The sequence below is a fragment of the Schistocerca cancellata genome, chromosome 8 (genome assembly GCF_023864275.1).
Source record: "Schistocerca cancellata isolate TAMUIC-IGC-003103 chromosome 8, iqSchCanc2.1, whole genome shotgun sequence".
NCBI lineage: Eukaryota > Metazoa > Arthropoda > Insecta > Orthoptera > Acrididae > Schistocerca > Schistocerca cancellata.
In genome coordinates this window covers 23204610-23217877 of record NC_064633.1, presented here as the reverse complement: position 1 = coordinate 23217877, position 13268 = coordinate 23204610, and the positions used below count along the sequence as shown (strand labels likewise).

Sequence of the window (13268 nt, the reverse complement as noted above, 5' to 3'; positions counted from 1 at the left end):
TGCGAACAGTAGAGCTCCATGATTATTAAAACGGGGGACTCAGTTTTCATTTTTTCACCTTGTTTTCTTTGTAGCCTTTTTCCTTCAACAACAATATAATTGCACATGCGTGATTCAGTTCCTACGAAATTAGACCCACACAAATTGGTAACGTAAAAAAAAGAAAAAAAAGAAAGCTAATTGACACCACCAATTTGATCCTTAATTTAAATTAATCAAAAATTGTGCCTCTTAAGGTGTTGACATATTGTGAACTCAGTATAATCCTTGCCTGGAAAGAAAAAAGATCATTTGTCACATCAATACAAAGCAGTAGTAGCTAGTCCCTCTTTAGTTTAACTCTACCAAAATAGTTCCTGTAATGTCCAGTGTACACCTCTAAATCCAAATTTCACATCTTCTGTGTGTATTTCACTATAAGATTCTGGTTTACTACCTTTCTGTTTAACAAGTATCGAGATCCATTTCTATCAATACAGTGAGCTTGCGGCTCACTCACAATTATAAATTAACACAGATCCTGCAGTGGCACAATTACGCAGTGCGTGCAACTTTAACACAACAAATTACACTCACTAATGGGCTAACCACTCATTATATGTACTGCTAACAATAGAAATGGATCACTATTTACAGTACACAATGAATCGATCCAATACTTGAAATTGCCCAACAACATTTCTGCTATAAATTAATCGTTAATTTCTGCTTGCTGTAGAAAACTTTTCAACATTCGACAGCCCACAAAATAATTCCCTCTTAAGTAGTTTTCCAAATACTTACTACATATTATTTAACACAGTACAAAACTACTGGAGGAGGGTGTGTAGGTGGTGACCATTGAGCATCTCAGCCAAACTCCAATCCATCACCAGCATAAAGCTGTAGGAACTCAAGAAGTTTGTAAAGGCATTTTCCGTGGAGGATACCATGACATATTTCTTCATTTGAACCTTGAACATGCAGATGAGATGTTCCACCTTGCCTTTAGATTGGGTTAGAAGAATGAGCAGATATGGGGTGAATGCCTTGACAAGCACACAAATCATGGAAGGTCTCAGGCACAAACTGTGGATCTTTACCTGTCACAAGAATATAAAAAGCATAGAAAAAACTTTGGAGAGGACCTGAATCGTAGGTCAGGGGATAAAATATGGAAATTTTGAGGAAACATTGACAACCAACAACCAGTAAGAATGTAGGAAGGGTTCTGTCAAATCAACAGGATTGTATTCCCACAGATGCTGCATGTTGCGGGCTACAGAGAGAGCATAGCCCACTGTGCTGCCTGTTGAGCAGCACACCAAGAGCAGGCCATGACAAGAAGTACCGTGTCACCATTGATGCCGTACGAAAACGCATGCTGACGGGTCAATAGCTTGGTAAGAGATCCCAGTGAGCCTGATGTAGAAGCTGAGGCACATGCTGTCTAGGCCACAGTCCAATCCTTAGCTAAGAGAACAACACTGTCAAATACCGAAAGGCAGTGATGGAAGGGAAAATAGTTACACAAAGGATCAGAAGACATGCCTGGAGGCCCGCCCGGCCAAACCTCCTGAATGAGGTGAACAACTTGCTCCAAAACCAGATTGGTAATGACAGCAGCTGCAATCTGAGAGCCTAATAGGGAACCCTTCCACTGTATATTGCTCACCAGCATCTAATTGAAAACAAAGGAAATTATCCTGATCAAGAGTAAGCTCTGGTCCCATCGGAAGTTGGGTCAGGGTATTGGCATTGGCATGCTGTGCGGTAGGCTGAAAATGTATTTCATAATTGCAGCAAGATAGAAACAAGGCCCAACGCTGGAGACAATGTGCTGCTTCAACTGGCAACAAAGTAGGAGAATTAAAGAACAAAACCAAGGGTTTTTGGTCAGCAGAAAGGTGGAACTTAGACTTACACAAGAACACATTAAACTTTTTGAGGGCATAGGCGATAGCAAGCACTTCCTTTTCTACTAGATAGTAGCATTGCTGAGTGGAGTTGAGTGTTTTTGACATGTAAGGTACCAGACATTAAGAACCATCCTCATATTGATGTGTGCAAATGGGCCTGAATCTATATGGAGAGGTGTCTGTGACCAAAACCAAGTGGTGATAGGGATGGAAAGTAGCCAGACAAGGAGCAGAATATAATTTTGATTTCAAAAGCATGAAAGCATGCTCACAGGCTGGTGTGCACTGAAAAGCAACATTCATATATACCATCTTGTGGAGGGGATGGGCCAGTGCGGCCACAATGGAATAAATTTTTGATAGTAAGCAATTTTAATCAAATATACTTGGAGTTCTTTGACATTTGTAAGGCAAGGCAGTGTCATGACCATGGCGCTGTAATGACTTAAAGGCATAACACTGTCCTGAGAAACCTCAGACCCCAAATACAAAATGGATGGCTGAAAAAAGTGTGACTTGGCCAAGTTGCATTTCAACCTTGTGATGTAAGACCATGAATAAAGTGTGTAAGTTAGATAAAAGCTTCTCTATGGATGCACCCTTCATGACTATGTCATAGAGATAGTTGATGCACCCTGGAACGGACATTGTCAGTTGTTCCTATAAATGTTGAAAAACTACCAGGGTGCTGATGTTGGTATGGCTCGAAGGGTTTGGTAACCACAACAATCCATTTAGAATCCTCATCCAACAGAACCTGTAAATAGGCTTCAGATAAGTCAGCTTTGGAGAAAATCTGACCCCCTGCGAATGTAGCCAATAACTCGTTCAGACAGGGCAAAGGTTAGGTGTCAGTGATACATTGAGCATTAACTAAAACTTTAAAGTTGCTGTAGAGGCGAAGCTGACCAATCGGTTTTTTTTACAGTCATGAGGAGGGTAGACCACTCACACTCACTCAATGTAATAGGCTGTATTACATCCTACTATGTGCCTTCACAATTCCACTTTCACTCGATCATGCAAAGCAACTGGGATAGGGCTGCAAAATTAGTGCCACAACCTAAAACATTTGAGAGAAGTGATGAGAACTCAGAACACAGAGAATCTAACTGCTAGTAATGACCTGGTTGGAAACGAGGTGCACCACATCCAAAATGGAAAAACCAAAAGCACTGGAACCATCCAGACGAAACACATTTGCAGTGTCAGCATCATCCACTACCAGAAAAGTCAAGCAACATACCATGGCTTTATACGTAGAGGAGGCCATAAATTGCCCCTAAATTGGAATATGCTGCTTGTTGTAACACCAAACATTGAGTAACAGGAACCAGAGCTTGAGATCCCAAATTCACATAAGTTTGCGAGTTCATTAAAGTTGCAGCTGCACCCTTCTCCACTTGTAGTTTGAGCACTTGGTCCATCACTTGTACTTTGATCAACAATTTGTTATGATTCGTAAGCACTGGAGGCACAAAATTAACATCCATGCACATATACTTCTTTTCTACAGTTGTTGCAAGCCACTCAGTACTTAGTGCAAGTTACCCTTTCATGTTGCACGGAACGGTATGAGCAAGATGGGAGCGCTGAGCATTGGCATTGCTGTGGTTTGTTATTTTGTTGTTGTTTGGCACATTGCTGCCCAGTGTGGTGCGGAGGCCATGTTTGTACGGCTACCACATTATCCTCCTGACTAGAATTGACTGATGCGCAATAATCATGAACAGGAACTGGTGTGGCGATGTCACATCAGGATTCAATCTGATCAGCAGCAGCATGAGATACCTTGAAAGACTGAGCAATATTTAACACTTCAGCCGAAGATGGATTCTCGCTTTGTAGAGCGTGTTGATGCACCTCCTTGGCAGCAGCAGACCGAATCATGGTGTCGAGAACCATAAAATCATCATAGGAATCGTGATGAACGTCAGAAAGAAACTTATGTTTATGACTGAGTCTTTGGAGTTCAGCTGTCCAAGCCCAGTGGGCCTGTTGGGACTATTTATGACAATGATAGAACTCTACATGTACTGCAATGACACTGCATTGCTTTATGGTGATCATTTGACAACAACCTACACATTTCATCAAACAAAAGTGACACTGGTTTCTGAAGAGGGATTATCTGGTGCAAAAACTCTGAGCAGAAATCAGAGAAAGGAACAAAGCTGTAGACATGTTTGCATCAGTGATACCACAGGCAAGGAAATGTTGCCAAAGCTGCTTCTTGTAAGACTCTCACTCTTTGGTTGTGTTGTCTTGAGTGGAAAAGTGTGGTGGGTACGCTAACAGAACGGGAGCCTGCATAGACAGTGTGGCCGACAAGTTCATGATGGCAACAATAGGAGCCTGCTTCTGCTTGAGGAGAGATTTGAGCAATGCCTCCATTGCCAGAAGAACCTAAGTAACAGCTAACAGACTGAGCATGCGGAAGTGAACACCACACTCATCCTCAGTTGTATCGTAATGTAAGATGCAAACAACAGTACAGCCACAGTGAACCAAAGTTTATTCTTCTTCCATATACAAGCAAACAACAGCTAAGAACATAGACACAAACACACAAACAATCCATGTACAGACACAAGCAGTTGCTGACAGTAACTAAGAACACAATATGAGTGTAAATGCCTACTGCACTGTGCTTATAAAGAGGAGGTTTGTGATAGATGTGGTGGGTGCTGTGTCATATGCACAAGTCACGTGGCCCACCAGAGATGACCTCTGGCGGCTGTCCTGCACAGATGTCGTTGTCAAAATATTTGAAGCATAGTGTGCTGGTGGCCTGGTGCGACGGTGTGCATCCCAAGTATTACATTCAGGGTTATAGCACATTTTATAAGCAAGAATGTGCTGTACTGACCACTGGGAGACAGTGTAATAAAGTTATCACATGTGCAACACTGCTAACATTCTCATAGCTAATACAATTTGCTGCCAAGTAAAGCACAGTCACATTGAACTGAGTTGTGCTTTGCCTACATCTGTCACTGATATTGTGCTTTGTTCTACCTTCCTGTCTCTCTGTGGGTGTTTATTTGGACTGTTTTACTTGGTGGCCATTTCAACTGTGGTGTGGCAATAGACTTCCTTGGAGGATTTTTAGGTTGGCTATCCATTATGTACACAGCACACAGCATTTAAGCAAAAACTAGTTTTGTACTTGGGAGTTGTGCAAAGCTTTCTTAAAAAACATATACTACACCAGAAAGATGTACATAAATGATGAGGACTCAAAACTTAGTGTGTGTGCTTGGACAGCAGACTAAGTTGCAGTTAACATGGATCTGAATTCTTGAAAGTATGGCAGCAGCTACAACTTCAAATGGAACAAAAAGTGCAGCAACACCCATAATTACAAGCCGTCCTGAAGCTACAAGCTAAGCAGACTGTAAAAGAACAGCCTGTAATGCAGTGGCGCATCATGCCAGCAGAACAACCGCTGCCACTGTTTGCACCATTTCATCCAGAAGTTACTTCCTCCTACAGACATTTGCATCTTCACTTCCAGGCTAGTAATATGACTGACATTGCTCATCAGAGTGCTTGTTGTGGTTAACATGTCTAAATTGCACACTCTTATTAACCCTGTGTCCATGGAATCATTGGAGATCCATAGCATGCTTTCTTTCCAATACAAACTTTTTGCTACTAGGCTAGCATTCTTTCATTGCAACCAGAAATTGAATCAGTCAGGTGCTGCGTGGGCAGTTGATCTCATAGGTCTATCCCACACATTTTAAACTCAAATGTGAAAATGAAACTTGAAAAAAAAAAAAAAAAAAAAAAAATCCCATGTTCAGTCATTAGTGCAAGTCAACAGTCTCTTTACTACATGATCATTTTTGAAATATTGCACTTCCATCCTCAAGCACCAGTTACACTTAACAAGCATAGTCTATACAGTACATGTACATGTAACAAGGATTGTTTGTACATATACATTGCCATATGTAGGTGAGCCGTGAGGACGGTATTGTAGTAGTCAGAAATTGATCACATTGTAAATTAACCACCACCATTAAAGTCAAATGGAACTTTTTTATTTGTGAAAGCATTAAACTTATTGACACATTGGTATTTCTCCTTCATACTATTGAAAAGACCTGTTTTCTTGTTGTAGAAGCAGAGATGAGAGTCCAGTATGTGCGATTCCCAGCCAAGAAAAAACTGAAGATTTTTATGAGGATAAATGTCCAAACAAGGGATTCTTAAAAGTTGATACACTTTACAAACCAGCAGTCCCAGTGTGAGATTTCAATCATTATTTTAGTTCACATTATGCTGACACTAAAGAAAGTTTCACATAATTGCATAATGAAGAATTTAATGTATTTCATATTTCAGTTATAAGTGCAACCACCATAAAGCACTGGGAAAACTACCATCCCATAAAGCAAAAAAGAGAAATTATCGCTATTATCTTTATTGTCTTGATGAAGAGAATTCACAAGCAGAAAATTGCAAGGGGGTATCATCATGTGAGAAACAAGAGAGTGAAATCATGAGCAAAACAGAGGAATACAATGTTGCTTTAACGAAGAATTCAAATGATGTTGACATGTGGATTCAGTATGTCAATTACCAGGTAAATTTCTTTCTTGGGTTACCTGTAATAGTAGCATTTTGTTGTTGTTGTGGTCTTCAGTCCTGAGACTGGTTTGATGCAGCTCTCCATACTACTCTATTCTGTGCAAACTTCTTCATCTCCCAGTACCTACTGCAACCTACATCCTTCTGAATCTGCTTGGTGTATTCATCTCTTGGTCTCCCTCTACAATTTTTACCCTCCACGCTGCCCTCCCATACCAAATTGGTGATTCCTTGATGCCTCAGGACATGTCCTACCAACCGATCCCTTCTTCTAGTCAAGTTGTGCCACAAACTTTTCTTCTTCCCAAACCTATTCAACACCACCTCATTAGTTATGTGATCTACCCATCTAATCTTTAGCATTCTTCTGTAGCACCACATTTCGAAAGCTTCTATTCTCTTCTTGTCTAAACTATTTATCATCCACGTTTCACTTCCATACATGGCTACACTCCATACAAATAATTTCAGAAACGACTTCCTAACACTTAAATCAATACTCGATGTAAACAAATATCTCTTCTTCAGAAACGCTTTCCTTCCCATTGCCAGTCTACATTTTATATCCTCTCTACTTCGACCATCATCAGTTATTTTTGCTCCCCAAATAGCCAAACTCCTTTACTACTTTAAGTGTCTCATTTCCTAATCTAATACCCTCAACATCATCTGACTTAATTCGACTACATTCCATTATCCTCGTTTTGCTTTTGTTGATGTTCATCTTATATCCTCCCTTCAAGACACCATCCATTCCGTTCAACTGCTCTTCCAAGTCGTTTGCTGTCTCTGACAGAATTACAATGTCATCGGCGAACCTCAAAGTTTTTATTTCTTCTCCATGGATTTTAATACCTACTCCGCATTTTTCTTTTGTTTCCTTCACTGCTTGCTCAATATACAGATTGAATAACATCGGGGAGAGGCTACAACCCTGTCTCACTCCCTTCCCAACCACTGCTTCCCTTTCATGCACCTCAACTCTTATAACTGCCATTTGGTTTCTATACAGATTGTAAATAGCCTTTTGCTCCCTATATTTTACCCCTGCCACCTTCAGAATTTGAAAGAGAGTATTCCAGTCAACATTGTCAAAAGCTTTCTCTAAGTCTACAAATGCTAGAAACGTAGGTTTGCCTTTCCTTAATCTAGCTTCTAAGATAAGCCGAAGGGTCAGTATTGCCCCACGTGTTCCAATATTTCTACGGAATCCAAACTGATCTTCCCCAAGGTTGGCTTCTATCAGTTTTTCCATTCGTCTGTAAAGAATTCGCGTTAGTATTTTGCAGCTGTGACTTATTAAACTGATAGTTCGGTAATTTTCACATCTGTCAACACCTGCTTTCTTTGGGATTGGAATTATTATATTATTCTTGAAGTCTGAGGGAATTTCGCCTGTCTCGAACATCTTGCTCACCAGATGGTAGAGTTATGTCAGGACTGGCACTCCCAAGGCCGTCAGTAGTTCTAATGGAATGTTGTCTACTCCCGGGGCCTTGTTTCGACTTAGGTCTGTCAGTGCTCTGTCAAACTCTTCACGCAGTATCATATCTCCCATTTCATCTTCATCTACATCCTGTTCCATTTCCATAATATTGTCCTCAAGTACATCGCCCTTGTATAGACCCTCTTAGTAGCATTTATTACTTCCTTTTTGGGTTTTGGTTTATTTTTTATGCAGATCTCTTCACAATTTGTGGCCATGTCCATTATATAAGTCTTGTCTTGCTTGTGGCTTTCCTCTGCATCTGCTAAAGATCTGATGACAGTGTGTGATAAGACACTATGAAATGGCTGCTACTTCTATTAAAACCAGTGAATAGAAATCAGAAAATTCAGTCTTACATTTACAGAAGATTTATAATTATCTGATGATTCTTTGTCAGTGGATCACACATAAGTTGCCTTCCTCTTGTTTTATGTATTGTGAACTTTTTGGATATTACATGGTAAAAAATAGAAGTCTCATCTTTATTTTGCGTGAAGTATTAATCAAAATTTTTCGTGTGTTTGTTGTTTATGTGCTCCGTAATGTGTGTGTGTGTGTGTGTGTGTGTGTGTGTGTGTGTGTGTGTGTGTTTCTTTGGGGCGGGGGGATGAATGTGTTTCTTGACACATATGTGCTGTATATATAATGTGAAAGACTTAGTTTCATTTGTTGAAAAACATCATCATTGTTTCCATTGTGCATTGTTGAAACATCAAACGTGATGTAAATATTTTGTACAGTTTGTAATTGTATGTGAAGAAGCTAACCTAAAAGGTCTGCCCTGGTGGTATTCCACTTAACCTGAAGATGGTATTGCAAGCGTATATTTCTGCGGCATATAATCTGCGGCAGCACAGCTAAAGTCTAAAATATATTGATTTTTTCAATATATATTTCATAGATCCACTGGCGTGTGTTGGCATGAGAATGTTAAATGAGTCAATATGTGTAATTTAATGTTACATCTCTTTCATTTACAATCACTATTGAGATAAAAGGGAACTTTATTATGAATTGTATAACATTAGCGATTGATTATACAGACACCCTGCTGGATTCATCAAGTTCAAAGGCAATTTATTGTGAATTATAGAACATTAGATAATGAAACAGAAAGACAAATTAAAACTGGTGCAGCAAAATCATAAAAATGTGATAAACATTCTGTATATATCTGTTAAAAATGCATTATGTGATTAAAAAGTTTTTTATGTAAATGATTATTTTGTCTACTTTTACATAATTTGTTATTATTTTGTAAGGACTTAATATTAATTAATAATCAAAGATTTTGGTTCTAGTACATTTTATAACATTTTGTACTAGAGACAGATTTTTTTGGGTTGCTGTATAATTCATATTTTCTTCCCATGTTATGTCTGTAGTGTGTTCCGCTTATTTCATAGTGGGAAGGATTATCATTTATAAAGGGCACAATTGGAAAGATATATAGTGAGGTAGTGGCAGGTGTGAAAATTACCAAACTATCAGTTTAACAAGTCACAGCTGCAAGGTACTAGCATGACTCCTTTACAGAAAAATGGAAAAACTGATAGAGGCAACTGTGGGGAAGATCAGTGTGGATTCCAGAGAAACTGTGAGGCAATACTGACCCTATGACTACTCGTAGAAGATAGACTAAGGAAAGGCAAATTTACATTTATAGCATTTGTGGACTTAGATAAAGCTTTTGAAAATGCCAACTGGAATACTCTCTTTCAAATTTTAAAGGTGGTGTGAGTAAAATACAGGGAGAGAAAAGCTATTTACAATTTGTACAGAAATGAGATGGCGGTTATAAGTGTCGAGGGGCATGGAAGGGAAACTGGTTGAGAAGGGAGTGAGACAGGGTTGTAGCCTAAACCAAAGTTATTCAACCACTGAACAAGCAGTAAAGGAAACCACAGAAAAATTAATTAAAGTTCAGGGAAAAGAAATAAAAATTTTGATGTTTGTCGATGACATTGTAATTCTGTCAGAGACAGCAAAGGACTTGGAAGAGCAGTCAAATGTAATTGACAATGTCTTGAAAGGATATAAGATAAAAATCAACAAAAGCAAAACAAGGATAATGGGATGTAGTCAAATTAAATCAGGTGATGTTGAGGGAATTAGAGTAGGAAATGAGACACTTAAAGTATTAGATGAGTTTTGTTATTTGCGAAGCAAAATAACTGATGGTAGTCAAACTAAAGAGGATATAATATGTAGATTGGCAATGGCAAGAAAACCGTTTCTGAAGAAGGGAAATTTTTTAACATTGAGTATAGATTTGAAATTTTTTAACATAGAGTATAGATTTAAGTGTTAGGAAGGCCTTTCTGAAAGTATTTGTATGGAGTGTTTAGTTTGAACAAGAAAAAAATAGACACTTGGGAAATGAGGTGCTACAGAAGAATGCTGAAGATTAGTGGGAAGATCACATAACTAATGAGGAAGTACTGAACAGAATTGGGGAGAGGAGAAATTTGTGGAACAACCTGACTAGAAGAAGGGTTTGATTGGTAGGACACATTCTGAGGCATCAAGAGATCACCAATTTAGTACTCCAGGGATCATCAATTTAATAGTACTGGAGGGAAGTGTGGGGTGGGGTAAAAATCGTAGAGGGAGACCAAGAGATGAACACAATAAGCAAATTTAGAAGGACGTAGGTTGCAGGAATTACTTGGAGATGAAGAGGCTTGTACGGGATAGAGTAGCATGGAGAGACGCATCAAAGTAGAATTTGGACTGAAGACAACAACAACAACAACAACAACAGTGACAGTGCTCAGTATCCCCAATTTATTTAAAATGCTGTGACAGAGGATACCTCACAGCTCTCCACACATAACGCTAATAATTTCTTATGGTTAAATACTTTTTTCATTGCCAATAAATTCCCCCAATAACTCAAAAGTGAATGAAAAGAACCAAAATAGGATAACTTTGAGACACTGTTTTCAGTCCTTATAACAAATGTTGTGAGGATGTTACTCCCCTAGTTAACCTAAGAATTCCACTGAATGTCATGTGCAATAAAAATCTCCTGTTGGCTTTTATGGCTAGAACTGAATCAGATATAGTTGTTTTTCTGAGGTGTGTTGCTAGTGAGTTCGTTATGCATAAGTACAGAACATCTGTGAGCGATTGATTGACATAGGCATCTACGTTAGTGGATGTTTTGTTGTGTATTGCAATACTTGTATCATCAGCATACCTTGTGAAGTGGCTTGCTTTGTTGGAGGACAGAGGTAGGTCATTGATACGTATGAGAAATAATAGAAACCAAGTAAAGATCCTTGTGGTATTCCACAATGTGTTGTTCCCCAGTCAGACTCTGCTGCGCCCAAAAATTTCATAATAGCTAAAACTTTATTGTGCTACCTGTTCTGTAGATTATACAGCTGTCACCAGTCCTCTGATTCCACAAGAGACATTCTCCTCAAAACGCAATGTGTTTCTCATCAATAGCCACATTCTCTCCAAGAGTCTACACGTTCGACTACCATACTTATCTTGCTATGATGGGATAAGTTAACTTGCCTGAGTGAAGTAAAACAGGATTCTTTTCTATGGCATTGTCACTGCAAACCCCTCAGTCCTGAACTATGTCCCATAAGAGTTGTCAAACTATCTGTGAACTTTTGTAATGTGCATATTATTATACATAACAGTTCCATCCATTAATTTATCATCAAAGTAGAGGTAAGAGAATTGTGCTTGAGTGTTTAATGCATTAACCAGGCCAAAGCTCGTAGTTTATCAAAAGTAAAGTTACGACTCTTCATTCTTTACTTGTGACTAACAGGTTTTGTCTGTTGTTTAACTGGTCATTAGGATTCTTTAGTATCAAACATGCTCAAAGATTCACAAGTTGGAGAAACAATCACATCTGAATTAATACAATTTTTCTCATGTTTCCAGCAACAGTGTTAAGTGGTCAAATATATACTAGTTCTTAGATGAGTGCTCATTGGGCATTGCCAAGTGGTGACTGCTTACAGTCAGCACTTGACAATGGCCAAAAACACTAATCTGGAAGGTAGTGGGTAGAATTGTTATGTATACTGGTGTGCACATTTGAAAGTCCACAGATAGTTTGTCAAATTATATGATGCACTTTGTGGGGATAATGCTTTTTCTGGGTCTGAGATCAGCCACCACTTGACAGTGGCCAAGGAACACTCATCCGAAAGCTCATGGGTATTTTACCACTTGATGCTTGAGAAAATTTTATTGGTTTATGTCAGCCTGAGCCCATATTCTTGTACATATTCATTTATATCAACATAGTTGTTGGAGTCTTCATCATCAGCTAATAGCAGCAGTGCCATAATTTCCTCTTCTGTAAAAAAAAAAAATCTTGGACTTTCTATGAAAGGATGAGGGGAAACATTGTGAGGACTTTCACCTACAACAAACACTTGCTAAAACCCACAACTAGTCAATACTCTGGTACAGGTAAATTTGCATGTGTAATGAAAAATACAAGTATTACTTGTATTGTGTCAGTTTGCTTAAATACACAGCTACAGAGGTGGTTGTTTTGGGTTGAACTATGCAGTTCACAGAGAAACTGTGAGACAGACAGTGATTTTAAATACAGGACATGAGAAAGGCTGAGAACAGAGTAATTTCATGATATTGGCTACATTTGTACATTGTCTTTGTGAGAATTAGCAACAGGAGAAATGATACTTGTGAGCATTTAAAAGTTTGAAGAAGTCTGGTACACATGGTTTACTTATAATGAAATGAACTTTCAAAATATACTATGTGTTGATAGAAAAAATGATGATGAATAACTTGTTTTTAGCAGAAACAGCATTTATTAACCTTGTAAACAAAGTGTTCTTTACGAAAATGGGACAAAAAATGCTTCTCAACTTGACGTACGTGCATCTAAAAAAGCAAAACGTGTACTGCGACATAGTTTTTGTTTGATGTGTTCCACAGCTGTGATAAATCGTAGAAATGACATATTGTAACATATGAAGCTGCTGAATAATTTAGTTGTAATTGTACAACTTGTGCTGAAAAATGATCTCCAACTGAAACCTGCTGTACAACTATAAACAAATTATTCAGTTGCTTCACATGTTATAATAAGTCATTTCTACAATGTATTTCAATGTTGCTGTATACCGTATTAATGAGTAATCTCAAGTATTATCTATTTTATGTTTTTTGAGAGCAGTTAGCATCTGCTGTAGAACTTGTCAAGGGCTCAAGCCAGACATTGCATGGCATTAGCTCATGTTGTAATATCTTACTGGGAAGTCCTGGGTAGAATACAA

General features: G+C 38.6%; 1 protein-coding gene across 1 annotated transcript in view; it reads left to right on the top strand.

Annotated features, from left to right (window-relative positions):
* Positions 1–13268, top strand: part of LOC126094869 (nuclear exosome regulator NRDE2) — a 190092-nt gene that overhangs the window by 20812 nt on the left and 156012 nt on the right. Inside the window, exons 3-4 of the mRNA XM_049909500.1 lie at positions 6028–6153; positions 6252–6492. Of these exons, the coding sequence (XP_049765457.1) occupies positions 6028–6153; positions 6252–6492 (367 nt within the window). The remainder of the gene's footprint in view (positions 1–6027; positions 6154–6251; positions 6493–13268) is intronic.